The 20,751-nt window shown below is 44.1% G+C and overlaps 5 protein-coding genes across 5 annotated transcripts; 4 read left to right on the forward strand and 1 right to left on the reverse strand.

The window, feature by feature from the left end:
• Nucleotides 1–1,125: 1,125 nt before the first annotated feature.
• rusf1 (RUS family member 1) lies at nucleotides 1,126–4,415 on the forward strand. Its single transcript, XM_070981049.1, has 14 exons — nucleotides 1,126–1,467; nucleotides 1,545–1,622; nucleotides 1,704–1,818; nucleotides 1,899–1,944; nucleotides 2,031–2,063; nucleotides 2,132–2,237; nucleotides 2,382–2,483; nucleotides 2,606–2,676; nucleotides 2,789–2,973; nucleotides 3,109–3,166; nucleotides 3,507–3,571; nucleotides 3,662–3,793; nucleotides 3,873–3,938; nucleotides 4,023–4,415. Exons 1-14 carry the CDS (start codon nucleotides 1,318–1,320, stop codon nucleotides 4,106–4,108), a joined length of 1,293 nt encoding a protein of 430 aa, XP_070837150.1. The 5' UTR covers nucleotides 1,126–1,317; the 3' UTR covers nucleotides 4,109–4,415.
• Nucleotides 4,416–4,733: 318 nt separating this feature from the next.
• On the forward strand, nucleotides 4,734–9,426 carry LOC139343617 (uncharacterized). Its single transcript, XM_070981361.1, has 12 exons — nucleotides 4,734–4,897; nucleotides 5,398–5,599; nucleotides 5,686–5,718; nucleotides 5,815–5,969; nucleotides 6,101–6,209; nucleotides 6,348–6,380; nucleotides 7,256–7,288; nucleotides 7,380–7,613; nucleotides 7,901–8,004; nucleotides 8,337–8,502; nucleotides 8,590–8,652; nucleotides 8,773–9,426. Exons 1-11 carry the CDS (start codon nucleotides 4,833–4,835, stop codon nucleotides 8,632–8,634), a joined length of 1,179 nt encoding a protein of 392 aa, XP_070837462.1. The 5' UTR covers nucleotides 4,734–4,832; the 3' UTR covers nucleotides 8,635–8,652; nucleotides 8,773–9,426.
• An 821-nt stretch (nucleotides 9,427–10,247) lies between these two features.
• Nucleotides 10,248–14,423, forward strand: elob (elongin B). The gene is made up of 4 exons (XM_070981409.1): nucleotides 10,248–10,340; nucleotides 11,705–11,839; nucleotides 12,536–12,644; nucleotides 12,840–14,423. Exons 1-4 carry the CDS (start codon nucleotides 10,338–10,340, stop codon nucleotides 12,950–12,952), a joined length of 360 nt encoding a protein of 119 aa, XP_070837510.1. The 5' UTR covers nucleotides 10,248–10,337; the 3' UTR covers nucleotides 12,953–14,423.
• A 721-nt stretch (nucleotides 14,424–15,144) lies between these two features.
• LOC139343654 (putative nuclease HARBI1) lies at nucleotides 15,145–17,811 on the forward strand. The gene is made up of 3 exons (XM_070981406.1): nucleotides 15,145–15,595; nucleotides 16,017–16,248; nucleotides 16,327–17,811. Exons 1-3 carry the CDS (start codon nucleotides 15,293–15,295, stop codon nucleotides 17,040–17,042), a joined length of 1,251 nt encoding a protein of 416 aa, XP_070837507.1. The 5' UTR covers nucleotides 15,145–15,292; the 3' UTR covers nucleotides 17,043–17,811.
• Nucleotides 17,812–18,279: 468 nt separating this feature from the next.
• On the reverse strand, nucleotides 18,280–20,547 carry LOC139343655 (uncharacterized). Its single transcript, XM_070981408.1, has 2 exons — nucleotides 20,325–20,547; nucleotides 18,280–20,012 (listed from the first exon to the last, which is right to left on the reverse strand). The coding sequence occupies exons 1-2, from the start codon at nucleotides 20,416–20,418 to the stop codon at nucleotides 19,420–19,422; spliced, it is 687 nt and encodes a 228-aa protein (XP_070837509.1). The 5' UTR covers nucleotides 20,419–20,547; the 3' UTR covers nucleotides 18,280–19,419.
• Nucleotides 20,548–20,751: the final 204 nt, after the last annotated feature.

The raw sequence follows: 20,751 nt of genomic DNA on the forward strand, positions 1-20,751 counted from the left end.
GTCTGCCTCATTGTTTGCTAAATTTGTCTTGGAGGAAGAACTGACTTTTGTTTTTGCCTTCCGTCCAACGGTTCATTTGCTTTTTGTGCTCAATCACTGCGTCTTATTTCACTTTGAATCACACACTCTTCTTTCTTTTGGGTGCACAGGGTCAAACAGGCCTCTTGCTGCTGCTGTATGCTGTCTGTTCTGTGACCCACAGATAAGAAATATTTGCTCCCCCTTGGCTCAGTGACTGATGACTACCTGACTGCATTTTTTCAGGGCTGACGCCACCCACTGTGCGCTCGTCCTTAGACTGCAGGATCTGCATGGGAGGGATCAGCTGCGTCTGCATCACACTGATTGTTACTCACCCAGTCAGGCGCTTTCCTCTGTGATTTAAGGAAGTAGATCAGAAGTCTCCTGCTCTCGTTATGATCCAGCTTGTGTTTTCTGGCCTTGTCTTGCATCACTAGCACTGCTTCAAAGTAAGAGTAACGTTTGGTCATTCTCGGGGTCGTGGGAGTTACAGGGACATCGCTCAGACAAACAACAGCATGCTTCAGGAGGATCACAAACACCATCAAGGTGGATGCTTGACTCATGCCGGCAATAACGTCTCAGGAGGTGCAGGATCATCCTTACGTTCATGTTTCCCAGAGCATGACTGTTACTGACTTTGTTGACTTTCCATTTGTAGTATACATATTTATTAGATTTTCCATCTGATGTTATGAATTCTCTTTATTCTGTTTTCAATCTTATTGTTTTGGCATTTTTACGATCATTAACAATTATATTCTCCATCCTACTTTAACATTTAAAAAATAAAATGTTTATTTCAAATTAAACTAATAAATCAGTGGTCATTCTGTGATTCCTTTTTCACACACACACACACACACACACACACACACACACACACACACACACACACACACACACACACACACACACACACACACACACACACGGGTGTAGCCCTTGAAGGTCACAGTTTCTTGTACAATAAACTTTATTACAGGAGTGTTAACAGAGTGTTAATAGAGCGTGTCTGTTTATTGGCGCTTTGCTGGCCTGTTAATCGAAGCTCCGCCTTAAACTCCCAATCCACCAATGAGAGATCACCAACGAGTGAAGGCGGAAAATAACACGGAAGTGCTCCAAAGAAAAACAGAGCGGGGCAGAGCGACACGTAGGCTGTGTCTCATTTTTATGGTATAATGAGCCAAAATGGCGTTTAATTAAATAAACTGCAGTTCCGTTGAGACTATATTATTGTTCCGTTTGTCCTTTTAGTCTGTAGCTCTCCGTTTTTCGCTCCTCAAAGCCTCAATGGAGGAAGACAAAGGTGTGGTTTTGGCCACAGAGAGATACGGCAGCGCAGAGTCCTGGAAGTATTTTGGAAAGGATGGAGTGATGGAGAGGAGGCGAGGCGGGGGTGAAGGTCAATCAAGAGGAAACTCCATTGTCGGAGTGTTTAAAGTAAGGATTTACAACGTTTAAATGGAGCTACAATGACTGTTAAAGACCCCCTTAGACTCAGATTTATCTGATTTCAGAGCGTCTTCCTGCCTCAAGGATACCCTGAGAGCGTCAGTGACGACTACCTGCAGTACCAGTTTTGGGATACCGTGCAGGTACAGTAAACCACACACACTCAGCTCAGCGGCATCACACCAGAGTGAAAGTCTGCACCCACACTCGTCCCTCTCCCTCAGGCTTTCTCCAGCTCTCTGTCGGGGACTTTAGCCACCCAGGCCTCTCTCAGAGGCGTCGGTGTCGGAAACCAAGAGGCGACGGTCGCTGGAGCTACGATCACCTGGCTGCTGAGAGGTGATCCCTTAAATAGCCCACACATTTTGCATTATTTTTTGTGGTGAGTGCAGCCTGCAAACTAATGTTGTCCCCTGCAGATGGAACAGGCATGCTGGGAAGGATCCTCTTCGCTTGGCGGAAAGGGTGAGCTCACATCTTCATCCATTAATCCAGCGTATGGACACCGCATGTTTTTCCTCTTCATGATCGTTTTTTTTGTCGTCTTCCAGGAGCAAACTGGACTCTGAGGCCAAAAAATGGAGGTATGCACGTTTAAAACGTCTGTCTCGTCTTTATCTTGAGCCGGTTTGAAGTTTTAATGTCTTTGCAGACTTTTTGCCGATGTCCTCAATGACATCGCCATGTTCATGGAAATCCTGGCTCCGTACTTTCCTGCCTGCTTCACGCTGATTGTGTGCACTGCAGGGATATTCAAGGTAAACCAACACATTTTAATTCACTTTAATAACCTTTAAACTCAAGGTTCACTCAAACTGCTTTTCCCCAAGCTGAATAAGTTTTAGTTTGAAATGTCATCAATAGTCTGAACTGATGCTATCGTGTGTGTTTGTGTCCTCCAGTCCATCGTCGGGGTGGCAGGCGGTGCGACCAGAGCTGCTCTGACTGTCCATCAGGCTCGCAGAGACAACATGGCCGACATCTCGGCCAAAGATGGCAGCCAGGTGCTTCTTTAGATTTTGTGTTTTTGTGAGACGGTTCGTCGTGAAGCAAACCACGCTGAACAGAGTGTGTAGTCGTCTGTTTTCTGTAATCGTCTCATCTCCATGTCCTTTATTTCCAACAGGAGACTTTAGTGAATCTGGCCGGGCTGCTGATCAGTCTGGTCCTCGTCCCCCTCGTCACTGATAATCCAGCGTAGGTGCTGTTATATAGAAAGTGTGTAAGTCCTCATTAGCACTGATGTGACGAGTCTGTCGTCTCTGTAACGTCGTCCGCCTCCGCTCTCCTCTCTCTGTCTGCCCCTCAGACTGACTCTCGGCCTCTTCTTCCTCTTCACCATCCTCCACCTCTTTGCCAATTACAAAGCTGTGCGCTCGGTCGTCATGGAAACCCTCAACGAGGCGCGGCTCTCCATCGTACTGCAGCAGTACCTGAAAGACGGACGGATCCTGAGTCCTCCACAGGCCAATCAGAGGGAACCGGTTTTCATGGGTGTGAACTGAATTTCATCACATGTTCTCGACTGTTCCTTGTATCCAGTAATAAATCCAGTATACTATCAGCGACACGGTTTTAAAATGTTAATTTTGTGCATTTGAAGTAATGGATTCCTCTGTTTTTTTCCAGAGTTTAGGAAAACTGTGCCAATCAAACTTGGAGTGAGACTGCAGGAGGTGGTGCAAAGGTAGCTTCATGGACAGGCCTGATCCCAGAGACGTTGAGACTCTGTAAAACCTAAATAAAACAGGAAGTGATAACTTGATAATCCTTCTTGACATATGCTCAACTGAAAACTGTACAAAGACAATATATTTAATGCTTCACCTCATCAGCTTCAGTGAGTTTTGTAAATATCTACTTATTCTGAATTTGATGCAGCAACACGTTTCAAATAAGTTGGGACAGGAGCAACAAATTTGTTTTACGCAGCGTCCCAACTTTTCTAGAATCAGGCTTGTGCCATTTTACTTCTAGGGAAATAAAAGTTTAACATAGATGATAATACATGTTTTTTTATTTTGTAGCCCAGAAGAGTTTAATTTGGCTTTGAAGAAAAACAACATGCCTTTCCTGTTAGGAGTAAAAAATGGTACGTCATCTTTCATCCTCCTCCACAAATATCACATGATTTAAATGTTTGTTTCTTTGTTTGTTTTTGACTGAGCTGTGTTCCCATCAGGCTGCGTATGTGTTTGTTTGGGGCCAGAAGCGTCAGTTCATGATGAAATCAGAGCGATGTGCCAAGCTGTGTGGCTCAGCAGCATGTTAAGCCATCCAACTGCCGGACAGCCTCCTGCACAACAACAGCAAAGTGAGCTTTTACCTCCATTCATTTATATTGGTGCTTTCCCTCCTTTACACAACTCACACTTTTATTCTGTCCTTTAAAGCTCACTGGGAATTGGTGCATGAGAGTCACAAGTTGATGGACACAGTTTTCAATCCATTTCTCAAAGGTGAGCATAAGGGAAACTGTTTTAATCTGCAAGTCACCTTCTTTATTATGTGAATTTTTACCATAATTTTGCGATGATTTCCAGGCGTGGAGGCTGCAGGATGGGACATGAAACGAACTCTGCTAGATTGGGATGAGTGGAGGGTGGAGTGGAAAACAAAAAGCAACTGAGCTGGGAGACATCTGCAGCCATTCACATTGTTTATATCACATTTTTCAACGTTTATGAAACACAGATACTGTAAATATCCCTGGTTTCATTCATTCTGTGCTCAAATGTCAATGGATTTGATACAAGCAGAGTAAAAAAACCTATATTTGTATGAGAATAATTTTATTTTTACAGGTCTATTAAAATTCAAAGCAGTTCATTTTGATCATTTCTTTGGGTTTCACTGTAAAAGGCATTGCATTTTCCGGTGTACATGTATAATATATAATACAAATAAAACAACTGAGTCGCTTTGTGTTTTCTCCGTAGGGGGGCGCTATAGAGCATTTTATTTTAAATTAACTACGCCACGAAGAAGAAGAAAACATCCGTTTGTGATACAGTTACGTCAAGGTAGCAAGATTTAGTAGGGTGATACCGAAAAATAAACATTCACAACCAATGAATATCATAACGTATATCAAACGTTTGCCACTAAATATTTATGTCGACATGTTTTGGTACAAGCAAAAAATATACTTCATACTACGGAATACTATATGATTATTGTAAGATTTCTGTTATGGTTACTCCAAAAGCGTTCAACGTGTCAAGAGCTTTTTATTTTGAAAATTCTGACCGGATGTCGAAGTTGTATTGTTGCTAACTTGACTGGTAGCGTAAAACAACTAAAGCAACAAAATCACTTTGTTTGGTTGAAAGTTGAACAAAATTGTGTACTAAATGGGAAGATATAAATGTGCATACAACTGTGGTAGCTCCAGCGATTCAGATGTCAAGTTTTTTAAGTGAGTATTGACATTTATCACCGAAAAACAGGGAATAGCTCGCAGATTTGTGCATAATCAAACTAGCCAACATAAACATCAGCACGAATCGCATTAGTTATTTCTTGGTTTTCTAGGTCTGCTGAACGTTTTTATGTCCGGTTAAATGTAAGAGAATATAGCAGATGAGCCAGATTTCAGTGGCTTTTTCACTGCAAGTACCATGAAAGTTGATCATTTTAAGTACTTTGTCAAGCCAAGTACCAAACATTGTCTACGTGGAGGGCAGAACTGGAGGCAGACATGCAGCCAGTACTAGATGATGAAGATGCACAGCTTCCAGGTGCATGAAATATTTACCAAATATCACAGCATGAATGAAAAAGCCTCATGTCATGTATTACCATGAATGTATTTTTCCAGTGAGAACTAATGTAGAGACTTTTAAATGGGAGTTTGGTGAAAATAACTGCACAGTGCTTAGTGTTAGGACTGTCCTAATGAGCTGCGTGCTGCTTCAGGTTTCCCCTCTACAACAGCCGAAAGCTGAAGAAATGGCTCACCAACATGAAGTGGAAGGACTGGACCCCGTCGCGCTTCTCTGTGCTGTGCATCAATCATTTTGAGGAACGGTTCATTGACAGGACAGGCAAATCTGTCAAACTTCTAAAAGATGCAGTTCCCACCATATTTTCACCGCCTGACGGCACAGAGACAAGAACGGTTTGTACTCAGATATATGTGTCTTATAGATAATTCTCTAAACTAAAGATCTCGTGTGTAATTGCTGTCACTGCCCTCTTATTTAGGCGTCCACCGGCCAAGAAAGTACAGAAGACCAGGTGAGAGCTGCTCTTCTCTTTGGTAAAACTGATATCTCACAGCTACAGTCAACACCTTTCTGAACACAGTGTGTGTCGTTTGTGTTTTAAATCCAGCCAACTGCTTCTAAAGCCTCTCAAACGAGTCCACCTAAGCCTCCGATGGCTGCTCGTGCCACAGCAAAGCGACGCGTCCAGCACAAACAGCCGGAGCAGCAAACAAACCGAAGCATCCAGAACAAAGAGCCCGACCAGACCGAAGAGCCTGCTGGGTGCGTTTCTGTAACGTCTTTTCCACCATTATGTCGTGTTTTCTGTGATTCTTGCTCACATTTTTCCAGCTAAAACAAGCCAGAGGGAAATAAAAGGACTGGTTATAATAAAGTTCTGGTTTCATGTTCAGAGACAAAGACCCAAAAAAGTCTGACAGATGGAGGATTATAGTCGATGAGGGGCTGATGAAGATTGAGTCATTTCCACATTTCTTCCATGGAGATTACTGTGTACCTCAGGTGAGAGGGTGTATATGTATATTATACTTACTCAGATGTGTTTTGATAACTTAGTGATCTCATTCATCTTCACTCATCAAATTATGGCGATTATGATGTGACCTGCTCTTATTTCATACCTTTTTGTCCATATTTCAGAATATTCAGTGGGCTCCAGATGATAGTGTGTGTGTAAGTACTCAGCGTGATCTAAATAAGTAAAACCGTTCCTCACATGTACTGATCACACTTCACTTTGCAAACATCATGACCTTATAGTTATCATTCATATGTCACGACGTAAGTACAGATTACCGTCACGTTTCTGTCACTTCCATATCGTCGCGTCTGTCCCACCTACCAGCACCACCACAACATCCTGCATCCCTTTGCTGCCAGAGACTCATCATACTGGGAATGACTCGCAAATCATGATGGTGACATTGATAACACCGTCAGCTTCTCCCTGTGTAGCCGTTCAGTGTTTCATTCATGTCGGGGCTCCATGTTTTCAGAAACACCTTCTGTCTGTTGTTCAGTTTAAAAATGAACTGCACTCTGCAGCAGCTCTGAGTACTTTGTTGGGGGATGTTATTATATTCTCCCAGAAGTTCCAAGTCATATGACATTGATATATCATGTGTATTAGTGCGCCTCTGCTTCTGTCTCACCTCCAGCAAATATCCGATTCCCATAGTTTTAGCCTTGACATCTCGCAGGGAGCGTGATAACCCCATGAATGATCTCTGTGTAATTAACTGAGTCTGTACTTCCCTTGACACAACGCGTCCTTTCCTTCCACGTCTCAGTAGCTTTCTCCCCACTGTGATCCTCCCAGTTCCCCTGAGACGGAGGTTTGGTGGGTGAGATTTTCTCATAAAACTGAAAAATGACCCACCCAAATAGGACAGTATACAGACATTACACAGCTTCTCAATTGAAGATGCTTCTAAAAGTCCTTTTTGGTGATTCTGTATTCAGCCATCATCTGTTCGAACATAAAATTCTCATCCTCAAAAACACCTTGAATGAAATGATAATCAAGTGCTCTTCTGTGATTTTCCCAGACAGAAAGTGAAGATCCTGAAAAGGTGATAGAGGTGAGTTACAGCTTGATCACCTGAATGTGCTGGATGGGGAATATTCCTGTAACCGCATGTGTTTCTGCACGACGTCGCCTTGTGCTGGCAGGTGAACGAGCCGTGGCAGTGGCTCGGCCTGGATGTCAGAGGGCCGCTTCCCCCGACGCTCAACGGACACAGATACATTTTGACTGTGACGGACTACTTCTCCAAGTGGGTGGAAGCCGTGCCCATGCAGATGTGCCTCCCCTCTCATGTGGCCCAGCATGTCGTGGACATCATCGGCCACTTCGGATACCCGCTCAGATTCCTCTCCAGGCTGCCTCACGACATCGTCCACAAAGTGAGTGCGTCTCTGACTGAGCTGCTCGCATTGTTATAGAGAGGTGAAACCAAATTTAATGCATGCAGTCTGCATCGTACCTCAGAGGACCCTGCAGTCATACAAACACGTTGAGTTGCCGCGTGCGCAGAAGACCATCTATGAGAAACAGCTGCTGGCAGAGACAGGGTGGGATGTTGTCTCTCTGCACACTGCACAGTTTGTTTTTTAATAAAGTATGGGTGGGATATTGTCCTGATGAGCCGCTGCCTCACTCCGACATCCGTGTGAATGTGTCCCCGTTGTAGATCAACAGAGAGCTGAAAGATCAGCTGAAAGTCAGCGTCTTGCTCGTCGTCCACCATCAGCAGACGGGCACGGCGGATTTGATCACACAGCAGCTGATTGACAGGTCTGTACTGACATCACAGGGTTGGTATTTATTCACAGCATTTCACGCCATGTTTTACTGCCACATTATTCTGTGGTAAAATGTGGACTTTGACTTCAAACTGAGAGCATCTTGTCGGATTAAAGAGACAAACAATAATCTGTGATGTGGCCCACACGGAGGCATTTCCATCCCTGAGCTGCAGCGCCCTGAAAACGACATGCACCATGTAACTGTAATGCAGTGTCGGTGCCACTGGAGCTTTTCTCAGCGGTGCGCGATTTTTCCTTTTAATTCTCTCGTCACGTCAGCATGTTGATGCTTTAGCTCTTCACATTGCTGCTTCCCAACAGGATGGTCAGCGATCTGATAGAGGAGCACGCGGCTGACTGGGATGTCTTCCTGCCCGCCAAAGTTTTCAGTCTGTGTTTCAAAGAGCATTCAAAGACCAAGAAAATGCCCTTCTCCGTGCTGTGCTGTAAGGGGCTGGAGCCCATCAAATCCCCCAGAGGGCTGAGTGTAAGTGTGAGCTTTCAGCTTTTCAATTTTAGTCTTTGTTTTCTACATCTGTAAAATGACTCTTGTGCTCTTGCCTTTCTTCCACAGTATGCGTATTCCAAGATCCGAGAGAGCACGTTCGTGGTTAGATAGGGATTCAAAGTGCATGTGGTGAGTACGTACAACACTTACGTTTAGTACTCTGCATTTTTTTCTTGGGTCATGGAATTTGTATCTTAGCATTTTCACAAGGATGCACCACTTGTCTCATTTAGTGTTCTTATTTTTCAGGTCAGTTGATGCGGAAATCAAACTGGGCTTTGTTGTTCTTAACAAGAACTATTATTCGTAGTATTTTTTGGTGATGGAGGCACATTCACCTCATCAAGGATTGTCATGGAAAGTGGTGGAGCTCTGCTGTGCTTCATGGCCACAGTGGGAATGTGGTAGCCCTGATGGTTGGATCAGGAGGATTTCCACAGCGTCCTCCACTCTACCGAGCACTCATTCGACCTGCTCCTACAGCTATCATGTCACTTTGCCTACTTTATTTATTTTTTGTCCATCAGCTCAGCAGAAGGCCATTTTCTGTCCTATTTCATATTTTTCTCTGTAATGTTTTATTTCAGACGTAAATATTTTGCTACATTTGTCTTAAAAATGCTCAAGAAAAACAAACAAGCCCCCAACAGACTGACCAAACGGGCAGTTTGGTACCAGAGGGGAAGTCAAGATGAGGACTGACTAGGATTTGGTTGTATTTTGTAAGGCGGCCTCCTGTTTACAAAGCCCTGAAGAGGTATTTCTTAAGCAACTGTAAGTCAAATGTAGTTCATACAGTCCAGGTATTTGAGCTGGTAGCTTTAAGGCTGATGTGGCCAATTGTTGTTGTAAAAAATGTGAAATGTCAATAAATATGCTTTGAATAAGAGCGACTTTGATTATACATGTAGTGGACATCATGCAGTGTGTTGGGTATCTGCAACACATGAGTTACACCTGCCGTGCCTGAGTTGTGTATGCGCCTGCACAGGCAGTTTCCAGCAATGCAAAGACGAGTTGGAGCCTCTTTGTTTGCAGATGTTATGGTAAAAATGTTCAAACAGATTAAGAGCACGTGCAACAACAGAAGCATGTGTCAGTTTTTCTGCAAAGCATCTCCTAAATGGACTGAGTCAGGAAAAAACAGCTTATAGCACCTCGCAGCAGCTGCTGACCATGAAAAACATCTTATCCAGCTTGTAGCACCTGGTTTGATTTGCGTGTCTCAGCTGCTGTCAGTTCAGCTGTCCCACTCACTGTGGTGACAGCTGCTGTCGTCCTGACAGGAGGAAGAAAAAACACCTGTTTGATCGACAGGAGGGAGACATAATGGAGCTCTGAGCAGAACTGTACCACTGCTGGGTCTAAAGGGAGGAATGAAGCTCCACGAGGAAGCAAAAATACTAACAAAAACATTATTTATGCAGGTGTATTGAGATGCAACTTACAACCGAGAGATTTTGCAACCCTGACTGTCAGATTCACACACAGGATTTGGACGTAGGAATGGGAAAAGTAGGAAAGAAGTGCTTGTCCTAAATATGCAAATGAAAGACAGCTGGAACATAAAGGGATTAGCACTTTTGAATCATGTCTTCATACAAAAGACACAGCACAGGAGTGATGGAGATGTAAGAAATCCAACATTGCAGCTGGTTGGTTGCGATTCATTCATTAAAAGAAGAAATATCGGGCACCGCCACCTGGTGGTTGGTTCTGGAGTTGCACGCGTGGCTGTCTGATGCTGCTGTGATCTCACAGTTGTCGCTGTGCAGTGGAGGCGTTTTTTTCCTGTGTGCAACCAACCGCAAGAAATGGTGAGTGAGGAAAACACATACAGCTGAAAATGTAACGGCCTGCCAACTACCCAAACCTTACTTTAGTTTGTCAGTTATTCCTTCTCTAAACATTGAAATGTGTGGCGTTGGTAGCCGAACCAAGCTTGTCACGAAAAGCGGTCGTCCAAAAGCTTATGTCTTTGTTTAGCTAACCTTAGCTATGGTGGGTTAGCGTCAACACACTAGCTCACGCCAGCTGGACATTTGATTATTATGCTCAAATCGATAGCAAGGGTAGCGGAGGAAGGTCCAGACTGAAGACTATATAAATTAACACTGTTTTGGATAAATGACAGTTCAGTCAACAAACTTTGCTTTTGATCAAACGGTTGGCTAGACGCGATGAAGCTAACTAGCTAGCTAAAGTTGTCAGTAGCCACTGTAGCTCGGCGAACGGTAACGTTATAATCTGTCACACAACTCGGATTAAAAACGTGGATGGCATTTAAATGTGGCCGTGTTAACATTAGCCAGCTTCCAACTCAAAGTGTGTATAATAAGTGGTAGCTTTGGGCTACACAATTTCCTTAAGTTACCCAGGAAACTGAGACAAGCTACTCCAGCTAACCGTTGATTGAACGTTTACTTCAACGTGACTAGCCGCAGCTAAGCTAGCTCGTCATGACGCTAGCTGGAAGCTGCCGCACCGTGAACACTAAGGTATACAGACTGGGGTGACGTTACGGAGAAGCTTCAACTGTTTTTATAGACTTCACCTAGCAAACCCACTAAACTGCTGCCACACAGTTTCACTCTTTAGCGTTAAAACCTGATCATGCACAGGCAGGTGAGGCAGGTAAACAAGAGGCCGTCTACTAACTAATGTGCTTAAACTTCTGCGTGCAGCGGTTATGACCTGACTTAATGCCTCAGAGGTTGAGTTGACTTCATATCTGTCATATTGTTTGTCTGAGTTATCATGAGATATTCAGACTGCATGAAACACGTTTATCAAGGACTTTGCGTCAGGGCTCTGCTTGGTGTGGTGGCTTGGTGGGAAGTTTTCTGCAGGTGTTTCACCCATAAGAAGTTGCACATTACACCAGAGCTTTTGCTGTAACTGATTAATATTTGCTCTGGAGGTTTTCACCAAAGAGGCGACCAGTAAAGGGTAGATTATGAATTGTCTTCACACCAAAATGAGCTTTATTCCTTGGTGGGGATTGTGGGTTTGGAATAGACAACAGGATGATATGATGTTAAAGGATGTTACTGTTTCTGTGTAGTCAAGATGTAGCTGCGGCATGATTTACTGAAGTCTTGTTTTTCTAGCTTTGGAAGAATCTGATTAAAACATGAATGAGTTTGTCTCATTTCCACTCTGTCACTTCATCTCACTTCAGGATGTGTTTCTAATGATCCGACGTCACAAGACGACCATCTTCACAGATGCCAAAGAGTCTACCACAGTCTATGAGCTGAAGCGTATTGTGGAAGGCATTTTAAAGAGGCCACCTGAAGATCAGAGGCTTTATAAGGTAAATACACGAGGGCTGTAAATTCAATCATATAATCTAATTCCAAAAAAAGGAGAAAATATATATTCGGTGGTGGAACCAAGTAGCACCACTGGGGTTGTTCTGGGCCGCTGCACTGAATGCACTGCATGACAGACAAGAGTCGTGCAGCCAGAGTGTCTGTTATCGTTTATTTCTAAATGACCGTGACAGCTGAACGGATGAGTTTGGAGCCATCAGTCAGAAAATTCCAGTCGTGGCAAAATTGTACTCCAGTTATTTCCCGTGTGTGAACTGTCTGTAAAGTGTTTCATTAGTGCAGTGATCCGTCAGGGGGCCGTGTACATGCAGCTAACATAACAGCTCCTTGGTTTGTTGTTATTATGAGCTCACATTCATTGATCTGCAACATAACGTTACAGACACCCCGACAGAGAGCTTGATTCATAAAATCCTCTCCTAGCGGAGCGTTAAAAAGCTAAATGCAAAGCTTGGATCATGTTTTATTGGCTCAACAGTTGCTGGATTCGGACTTGCCGGCTCAGAGGAAAACAAATAATCTCCACAACAGAGAGCAGTGTGTGAAACTGACGAGTCCTCACGCTTTTAAACACAGTCTCCGAAAAGTTTCTGTGTAACAAGAAAAAAAAGGACGCAGTGAATGAACGGCTAGCTCTGCACTGCTTTCATCTGCTTCATATCCCTCTTCTTCGCCAGGATGATGTGATGCTTAACGACAGTCAAACTCTCGGAAACTGTGGCTTCACAAATCAAACAGCCCGACCTCAGGCCCCGGCCACGGTGGGATTAGCTTTCCGTCTGAGTGGTGAGTCGTTGACCCTTCATTCACCCTCATCATAGCCCCTTTTCAGGACGTGTCACTCATTTTATTTCGAGCTGCTGTTAGCGCAGTCTGAGCTGAGCAGGTTGTTCAGAGCTTCAGATCTGATTTACGCTGTGTTTCCTGTCTTCCCTCCTCTTTCTCTCGCTCTCTGTTTTCACTCCTGTCACTTTCTCTCAGATGATTCGTTCGAGCAGCTGAGGATCGAGTCTTTCTCCACTCCCCCGGAGCTCCCTGACGTCATGAAGCCCCAGGACTCGGGCAGCACAGCCAACGAGCAGGCTGTACAGTGAGGGAGGGACGCACAGGGGGCCGGAGGGAGGATGCACGGGGGGAGGGAGGGGTTGATTTTTGGGAAGCGATGCCTCAGAGGGTGAGTTTTATCTTGCCGACGTCAGATCTTCAGCTGGGCATAAACAATTACAAACGTGGATTCCCCTTGTTGTAAATTTGAGGGCGGGTGCTTCAAAGTGGCTCATTTGTCCTGAAATCAGTGAAAGCATGCTCGATAAATTGATAATTTCACACAAGACCCTTCAGAGATACCTGACGGACTTGTCACGACACTGTCAGTCATCCATGGGATTGGTAACGGCTGAACATAAAGAATTGTACCTCGTATTTAAATAATTAGTCTTTATTTGGGGTAAGGTCATCGCTGCCTTCCTTGTGTTTTTTATTTTGCTGGCTTACACGTGGGAGTTGATAAGGTGTGACATTTTTAGCCTTTTATGTTTGTGTGTTTCTTTATTAAACTATTACTAGGATTTAACATGTTTTTGGTCTTTGGCTTGGATACGTGTTGCGACAATAGCTAGGAGTTTGTGAATTTCTAAGTTACTATCTGTATTTCAAAAACTTTTGAACAGTATGAATCTGAAATAAAATAGATTCACACGTTTGCAGTAGAGCTGGCATTAAGATGAACATTTCTTGGTACTTATCAGAAGTTGTAGTTTTTCAAACTGAGACTGAATGCAGTCGTCGTGGGGATCTACAACACACGTAACGCTGGCGTGGACCTGGTGTTGAAAATCAAATGGCCGACAAGCATAGCAGCAATCAGAGATGAATTAATAGTGATTATTGATTTCTTTTTTTTCTTTTTAACCTTACTAACAAAGGCAGGGGACTACCCAGCTTTCCTCTGCAGTGTTCGATTGCAGCCTAAACCTGTGTGACGTGAAGCAGGTAGATGGTCACGTGATGAGTTACGAACTGTGCCTGTGACGAGCGAGCTGCACATTTGACTCCCAGAATCACTGCCCATTTAGATTTAATTCATGCTGCAGCTTGTGTTGTATTATACACCATTAATACCTTAATACACGTGTGGTTTTCCTCAAATTAAAGGTGTACTATGCAGGAATTGTCAGTTACTGTTTGGAGCATTCAGACTCGACCCCTCCCCCACCAGAAGTACGTACGCTGCGAGCTAATATTTGCTGTAATGGAAAAGCTGATGCTTTAGCAAGCTAACAAAGCTAACCTACCTGTCCAACAGAAAACATGCCAGCTCCACGGCGCTCTTCATCCCCATCCTCTTCCTCCAGCAGGTGAAAGTCAACCCCAGACTCACTGTGGCTGCTTGCTGTTTGTTTGCTATGCCTGTGTTTTTTTGTAGCTTCCTCTTGGATGCGTGCTGCTTCCTGTCTGGCACCTGGTCGCTTCCTTTAGAAAATCCCACCCTCACCTGCAAGCTGTGGGCTGCAGCCCAGAAATGTCCAGACCACACCAAAATAAGAAAGTACAGGCAGAGGGAAGGTCTCTGCAGATAAATCCACCACCACACACGAGAAGAGGGTCAAATGATGATTGAGGGGGATTACTTTTATATGAGTCTATACTTTGTTTTTTAGGAAAATCCTGCATAGTATACCTTTCAAAGGTAAAGAAGAAATGAACTATCCACATCAAAATGTCAGATAATTAAAGCATAGAACTGGGTCTTCTGATCTAGAAAACTACAATTAAAAACATAAATCTTCCATCAGTCACAGCAGCAAAGTATGTCTGACCTGAGGGCGTTGAATGAAATTGTTGACATTATCGCATTTGCAATTTGAGGCTGTTAAACAGTGGGACATGATCAAAGTTGCACTTGTAACTGATTTAACATTAAAACAACTGTTTTTCACCCCTGTGCACTGTGCTGTTTTTGTATGCGTTTGTAGTCAATGGTAAGCACATTAACACAATGATGTACTGTTGGAGGAGCACAATCGATTTTGCAGCAGCTGATGTCTTCTTATTTAAGAGTTGCTGCCACGAACCATGAATATTTTTTGTCAGTCGACTCATTTATTTATAAGGACCACACACATAAACCAACATTTCTGCATATGTTCCAGTGAGGTGAGCGAAGTCGACTGATTGATGGACACGTGTGTCAAAGTTTACAATCTACCACTTCGAGAAGTTGTGTCGATGTTCGTAAACGCCATTCCGAATTTTCCGGCAGCCCGTGAAGGCAGCGTTTTAAGCTAGCAGGGCAGCTTTAGCATTTTTGCTAACAACGATAACCGACGACTGCGGTCGGTGCTGCGACGAACGATGAGGTTAACTGCGCTGTCCCAGGAAGAAATACTGACCCCTGGATAAACTGATCCGAAGACTCTCTATCCGCAACACAAATGGACGTCAAGGAATATGTTTTATCGGCGGGCAGAGCCGTGCTGGACATGGTGGAGCGGGAGTGGCAGCCCCTGTCCTCGGTCGAGCTGGAGCAGCGGCTGGACCAGGCGGTGGAAGAGGTGCTGGAGGCTGAGCTGATAGCAAAACTCAAAAGTCAGCCTCCAGCTGCTCTATATGTTCAGTTACTGCAGAGTCAAGCTAATGTGCAGACCCAAGTTTTACCGACGGCATCCAGCCCCCCAGAGGAAGAGACGCCAGAGCCGCGAGAGCCGCTGGAGACTGTGGACAGTCCAGCCGTGAAGGTATCACTGTCTCCTGTGACCGTTACTGATCTTTAAATAAGTTTAGAAATCAAGTCAAATGGGAAAAATAATTTTGGTTATCTGCAGTGCACATAAACCTCTCTCTCAAACAGCGAAATCTTAAGTGAATGTTGACATTATAAATTAATAAATAATAATAATAAGACATCCTACACAGACATAAAGACAGCATCCTTCCCAAGGTGAGAGCTGCAGTAAGGTACCCAGTATACACACATTTCATACACACTTCAGGCCAAATGTCAGCATTTTCTGCCTGCATCCGATGATTTCCAGCTGAACCCTGGTCTGAATAATTAAGCATCATTTGTCATTGTGATACTCTTTCACCTGAGACACCTGTTGATTGTCCAGACTGACTGATGTTGGCTGCATGATTTCCTTTTTTTCCTCACATCAGCACATCGCAGACCTGCTTCAAAGCTCCAAATCCAGGACTCGGATGGCCGGCCGGGCTCGTTTATCCCTGTCCCACACTGTCCTCCTGTCCCTCACTCTGCTCACAGAGCGGGTCAGCTACCGCTCTGTGTCCCGCCGCTTCCACCTGGAGAAAGGAAACATCCACAGGATCTTCTTTTCTTTCTGCGAGCGCGTCAACATGCTGGAGGAGACGCTCATCAGGTGGCCAGTCGGTGGGTTGGTTTCAGTGTTGTTTGTGGGAGATTTGTTGAAATGTGGGTTGAAAATGATAGTTCCTCTCTGTTCTCCAGGCGCTGAGGCTGTAGAGACCCTTGTCCCGCTTTGCAGTCCAGAGAAGGAGCAGGAGCAGCAGGGTGTCCCTAGGGTCCTGGGAGTGTTGGGACACACTCGCATCCCAATCCGTCTGCCAATAGGGAAACATGATGTGGAGAGCTCAGTGCCTGAGGTGAAGAGGATGAAGAAGGAGGCCCATCCCGACTCCTGGCTGAACCTTCAGCTCATATGTGACCCTAAGGGCCGGTTCCTACACTGCCGAATCAGTAAAGGATCAGACGTGGACAGAGGCGGCGTCCTGAGAGACAAACTCAAACAGCATCCTGAACTCATGCCCTCCGGCTGCTGCCTCGTGGCCAGAGCCGGCCATCCGCTCACTGCTCAGATTTTGACTCCATACTCAGGGAGTCTCGGACCAAGAGAGGAGCTGTTCAACAAGACGCTGGAGGAGCATTTTCACCTCCTGGATCAGGCTGTCGCCAACCTGAGAGCCAGGTTTCAAAGGCTCAGGTATCTGGATATTGGAAACTACGATCGAGCCAGGGCGGTTGTGCTGACTGCCTGTGTGTTGCACAATGTGTTTTTGGACATGGGACAAGTGGTTCAAGGAGATGTTGAGAAAGAAGAAGCCGTAACTCGAGAGGAGGAGGGGGAGGTAGACGACGAGGGTGTACGCAGACGTGACGCCATCGCAGATTTGTTGTTTAAAAACTTTGATTCTGGAAGCACGTGACGTGATGAGGCCTATTGGAAAACCTGTCCATAGATTTAAATGAACAGTTCTGTAATATAAAGGTTTATTTTACCAGAATATCTACTGTCTGGGTCTGTCTGCACACATAACACTCTCATTACTACCAGAGGCGGGCCGTACTATTAGGCAAACCAGGCATTTACCTGGAGCCCCGGGCCCCATATAAGGCCTTTGGAGCCCCAAAAATGCATTTTTTTTATAATTTGTCCCCATATTACTTTTTTTCAATCAAAATCTCTTCACAATAGTAGCATCGGGATGTCTAATTCGATCAATTACTCATGTTTTGACGGTCTTTCTACCAACCGTGCACCCCCTTCAGTTTGCACTGCATGGACTATTCCATGTTACGTATCACGCTCGATCGCGCTGTTCTTATGCGGAAATGATAACGGCGCGTAAAATCCAAACAACAAACAAACGGTAAAAGAGAGAAAGAGACATGAAGCGAGCATACGAAAGTGGAACGCAAAAAAAGAAAAAGAGGGACCAAAGGCAGCAGTTCATCTCAAAGCTGCCAAAGCTGTCAAGCTTCTTTACCGGAACCGCAGCAGCGGAGTCAGCGGAAGCAATAATGACATATTAGGTTAACAGTCACTGTGTCATAATGTGTCTCATAACTGATCTAATTGTTTTGTATGCTATTCTCACTTTGCAGGTGACACAAGATTGACCACAAGGCCCTTTCCCTAACCCTGCCTTTCAACATATTTTATTCTTTTTTTAAATAAATCTTTATTCATCCTGGAATAACAATTGTCAAGTCTTTACTAATATTGTATAACAAAGGTCACATCTTTGTTCAGACTTGAAGAGTCAAGATTATCTTGTCAGTGAAACATGCATTAGTCAAGGGTTGAAGAAGACCAGGAAAACTACATTTGAAACAAATTCAAATCTATTTGCACACATCCACGCTTTAAGACAGTATGAGAGTTTGCAATGTCCATGGAATATACATATAAGGTACATTAGACTGGTAGATGCAGGGGCCCCCAAATGACTGTTTGCCTGGAGCCCCCAAATGGCTAAGTTCGCCACTGATTACTACTATCAGAAAACAAATACTGTCCACAGAAAAAAGTCTGGATTTATGAGAACTGAGATCCTTTCAAGGTGCTTGGAGACTGGGAGGGCCAAAAGAGCATATAATAATTTGTCAGAAAAGAACAGAAGTGCAAATAAATTTGCAATGAATCAAGAAAATATTATGTTTAATTGCTTAAATTTATTTTGAAAGTCAAAACAGGAAGTGAGTATGACATTATCTCCACCTTTACGATCGTATTAATACAGTCACCTAAAGTCTGAAAAAGTCTGTTAAAACAGTTAATGATAACAGTGTTATCTGTAACTGCCGCACTAGTATTATGTTGTACGTAGATATTTATATCGATTACAGTAAAACTGCTTTTTTTAAAAAAGCAGTTCCCCGCTGTCACCACCGGAGGGCAGTAAGCTTCATGAATCTTACAACATTCAGCCGGGCGCCAGCGTCAAGCATCTGGCGAAACCATATGCATATATCCGGTAAAACTTTCACAATAAAGCAATAAAAGCGATAGTATTTCTACCATTCTGTTCACCACCAAATACGCAAGTGGGGACGGCCATAACATTCACAAAGGTAGTATTTAATGCAGAATTATTTATTGCAATACTTTACGTGTTGACAAAAAAGTGTTTATTCTTTATACCTTTACAGTAAAAGCTTGTGTTGTGTCTATGAATACTGGTATTGATAATCCTTAAGATCAATAATACATGTGTTTGTTTTCACTGAAAAATGTCAACTTTAAGTCCAAATATGACTTCTCCTGACAAATGATCGTAATCATTTCATGATCATTTGCGTTAGCTTGTTTATCTTTGTTTCACATTTATGGCCGTGTAAAAACACTTTTGCAAAGGCTGTTGGCATTTGATATCAATAATGGGTGCAGTGGTGTTCGAATGCCTGTATTAATTGTTTTTATGAGTCTTTTTTTTTTTTTGGTTTTCTTACTCTCCAACATCAGCCAACCATAATTCAATCTTCTATTTTGGTATATAACAATAACATCCATCGGGATATAAACAGGAAGTGACAGCTCTGATGAGGCATGTAATCTGCTTGTAGTTCAAACAAGAGCTGTCCCGGCTGTGATATGTCAGTCTGTGTCTCATATGTCTCATATTAACTTGCAGACTGGCCAAACCATCTTAAAAGTCTAACAGTAAAAATGCCAAAATGACCAATGTAAAAACCGCATATAACAAACTCCTATAACAAACAGTTTTCCTCGTGCAGCATTGTAAAAGTTTTTGGTTAGAGCAAACGACACACACGAACGTCTCCTCAGGCCTAAAGTCCCTCTTATGACGGCAGTGTGCTGTTTTTCTGAGCCAGGCTGGAGATGGCCTGGGCCAGGTTGTTAATGGCCTCTATCTTCCTCTCCTCCAGGGCTTTCTGCTGGGCCCACATGTTCATCTTCCTCTCTTGCAGCTCCATGTACAGCTGCAGGACGTCCTGCGGAGGCCGGGCAGAGCAGGGAGCAGCTGTTGCAGGAGGTGTAGGGAGGATGGGGGTGAACCGCTTGCTGGCTATGGCTTTTCCCACCCTTGTTCCACTGAGCTTGGCTCTTCGCTGGGCTTCGATCTCCTCCCTGCTCTTACCCAGGACCTCGTGCATGGCCTTGAAGAACTCCCAGTGGACGCTGGCCACCCCGAGCCTCTTGGCCCTCTCACTATTTTTCCTGTATGTGGCCAGCATGTTTCTCCACTTCAGGTCACACTCGTAAGCCTTCACGGTGACATCGGTGACCTCCGACTCCCTCAGTTTGGCATTCACTTTCTCTGCCACCATCTCCCAAAGTTTCTTTTTCTTGCACACCGGCTGGTCAAAAGCCTGATCCATTTCAAGCCGAGTGTTGACGAGGTGCCATGTAGCCTGCAGTGTCCATATAAACTCTACAGAGGAAACACAGGTGTCATTGGTTGGTATGTTATTATCTAGAATAATATGACCTTGTGCTGAACCTTAGTTTTGTTTTTGTTTTTTTAATAGTTTGGCAATCTTATTTGACGCAGGGTGTGTGACTGAAACACCCTTTTGAGGCCCCAGGTAACCAGGCGACATGTAATTCTCTTAAATACAGCTGACATTGTCTGGGTCGAGGTTTCTGACTTTAGTCGGCAGGCAGTGACTGTGCACTCATCAGGCCCTCCTCGCTTCATGCGATGACCTGATGAGAGCTGTTTAACTAAAGACTGTGTACTAACCTGCTTTGGTTTTATCGGTGTCCACACTGGACACGACCGTTTCCTTCCCTTCCACTTCAGTACTTTGTATCACAATAGTCTCGATTACCTCCATGTTGTTAAACCACTACCATTACAGTAAAAGCTGTTTTTTTTGTGTCAACAGCGGACTATTTATCGTGGAATTTAACAACCTCTCAGAAGCACCGATGCATTTTCTCGCATCGAGGAAAACGATGACTATAACAACGTCACTTAGCAATGTGGGAAGTGTAGTCCGTTTCGGTTGGTACAAATGGGATTTTGCGTTAACTGGCGTACCAACTGAACTACAATCCCTAAACGCTGTGATTTCACAAACGCAGGCTACGCCTTTTCACTGTCACGGGAAATGTAGTTTTATAAAGTAGGACGTTCACTAGGTACAGCAAGAGGCAGCGAAGTTTGA

This window comes from Chaetodon trifascialis, chromosome 15 (genome assembly GCF_039877785.1).
Source record: "Chaetodon trifascialis isolate fChaTrf1 chromosome 15, fChaTrf1.hap1, whole genome shotgun sequence".
Classification (NCBI taxonomy): domain Eukaryota; kingdom Metazoa; phylum Chordata; class Actinopteri; order Chaetodontiformes; family Chaetodontidae; genus Chaetodon; species Chaetodon trifascialis.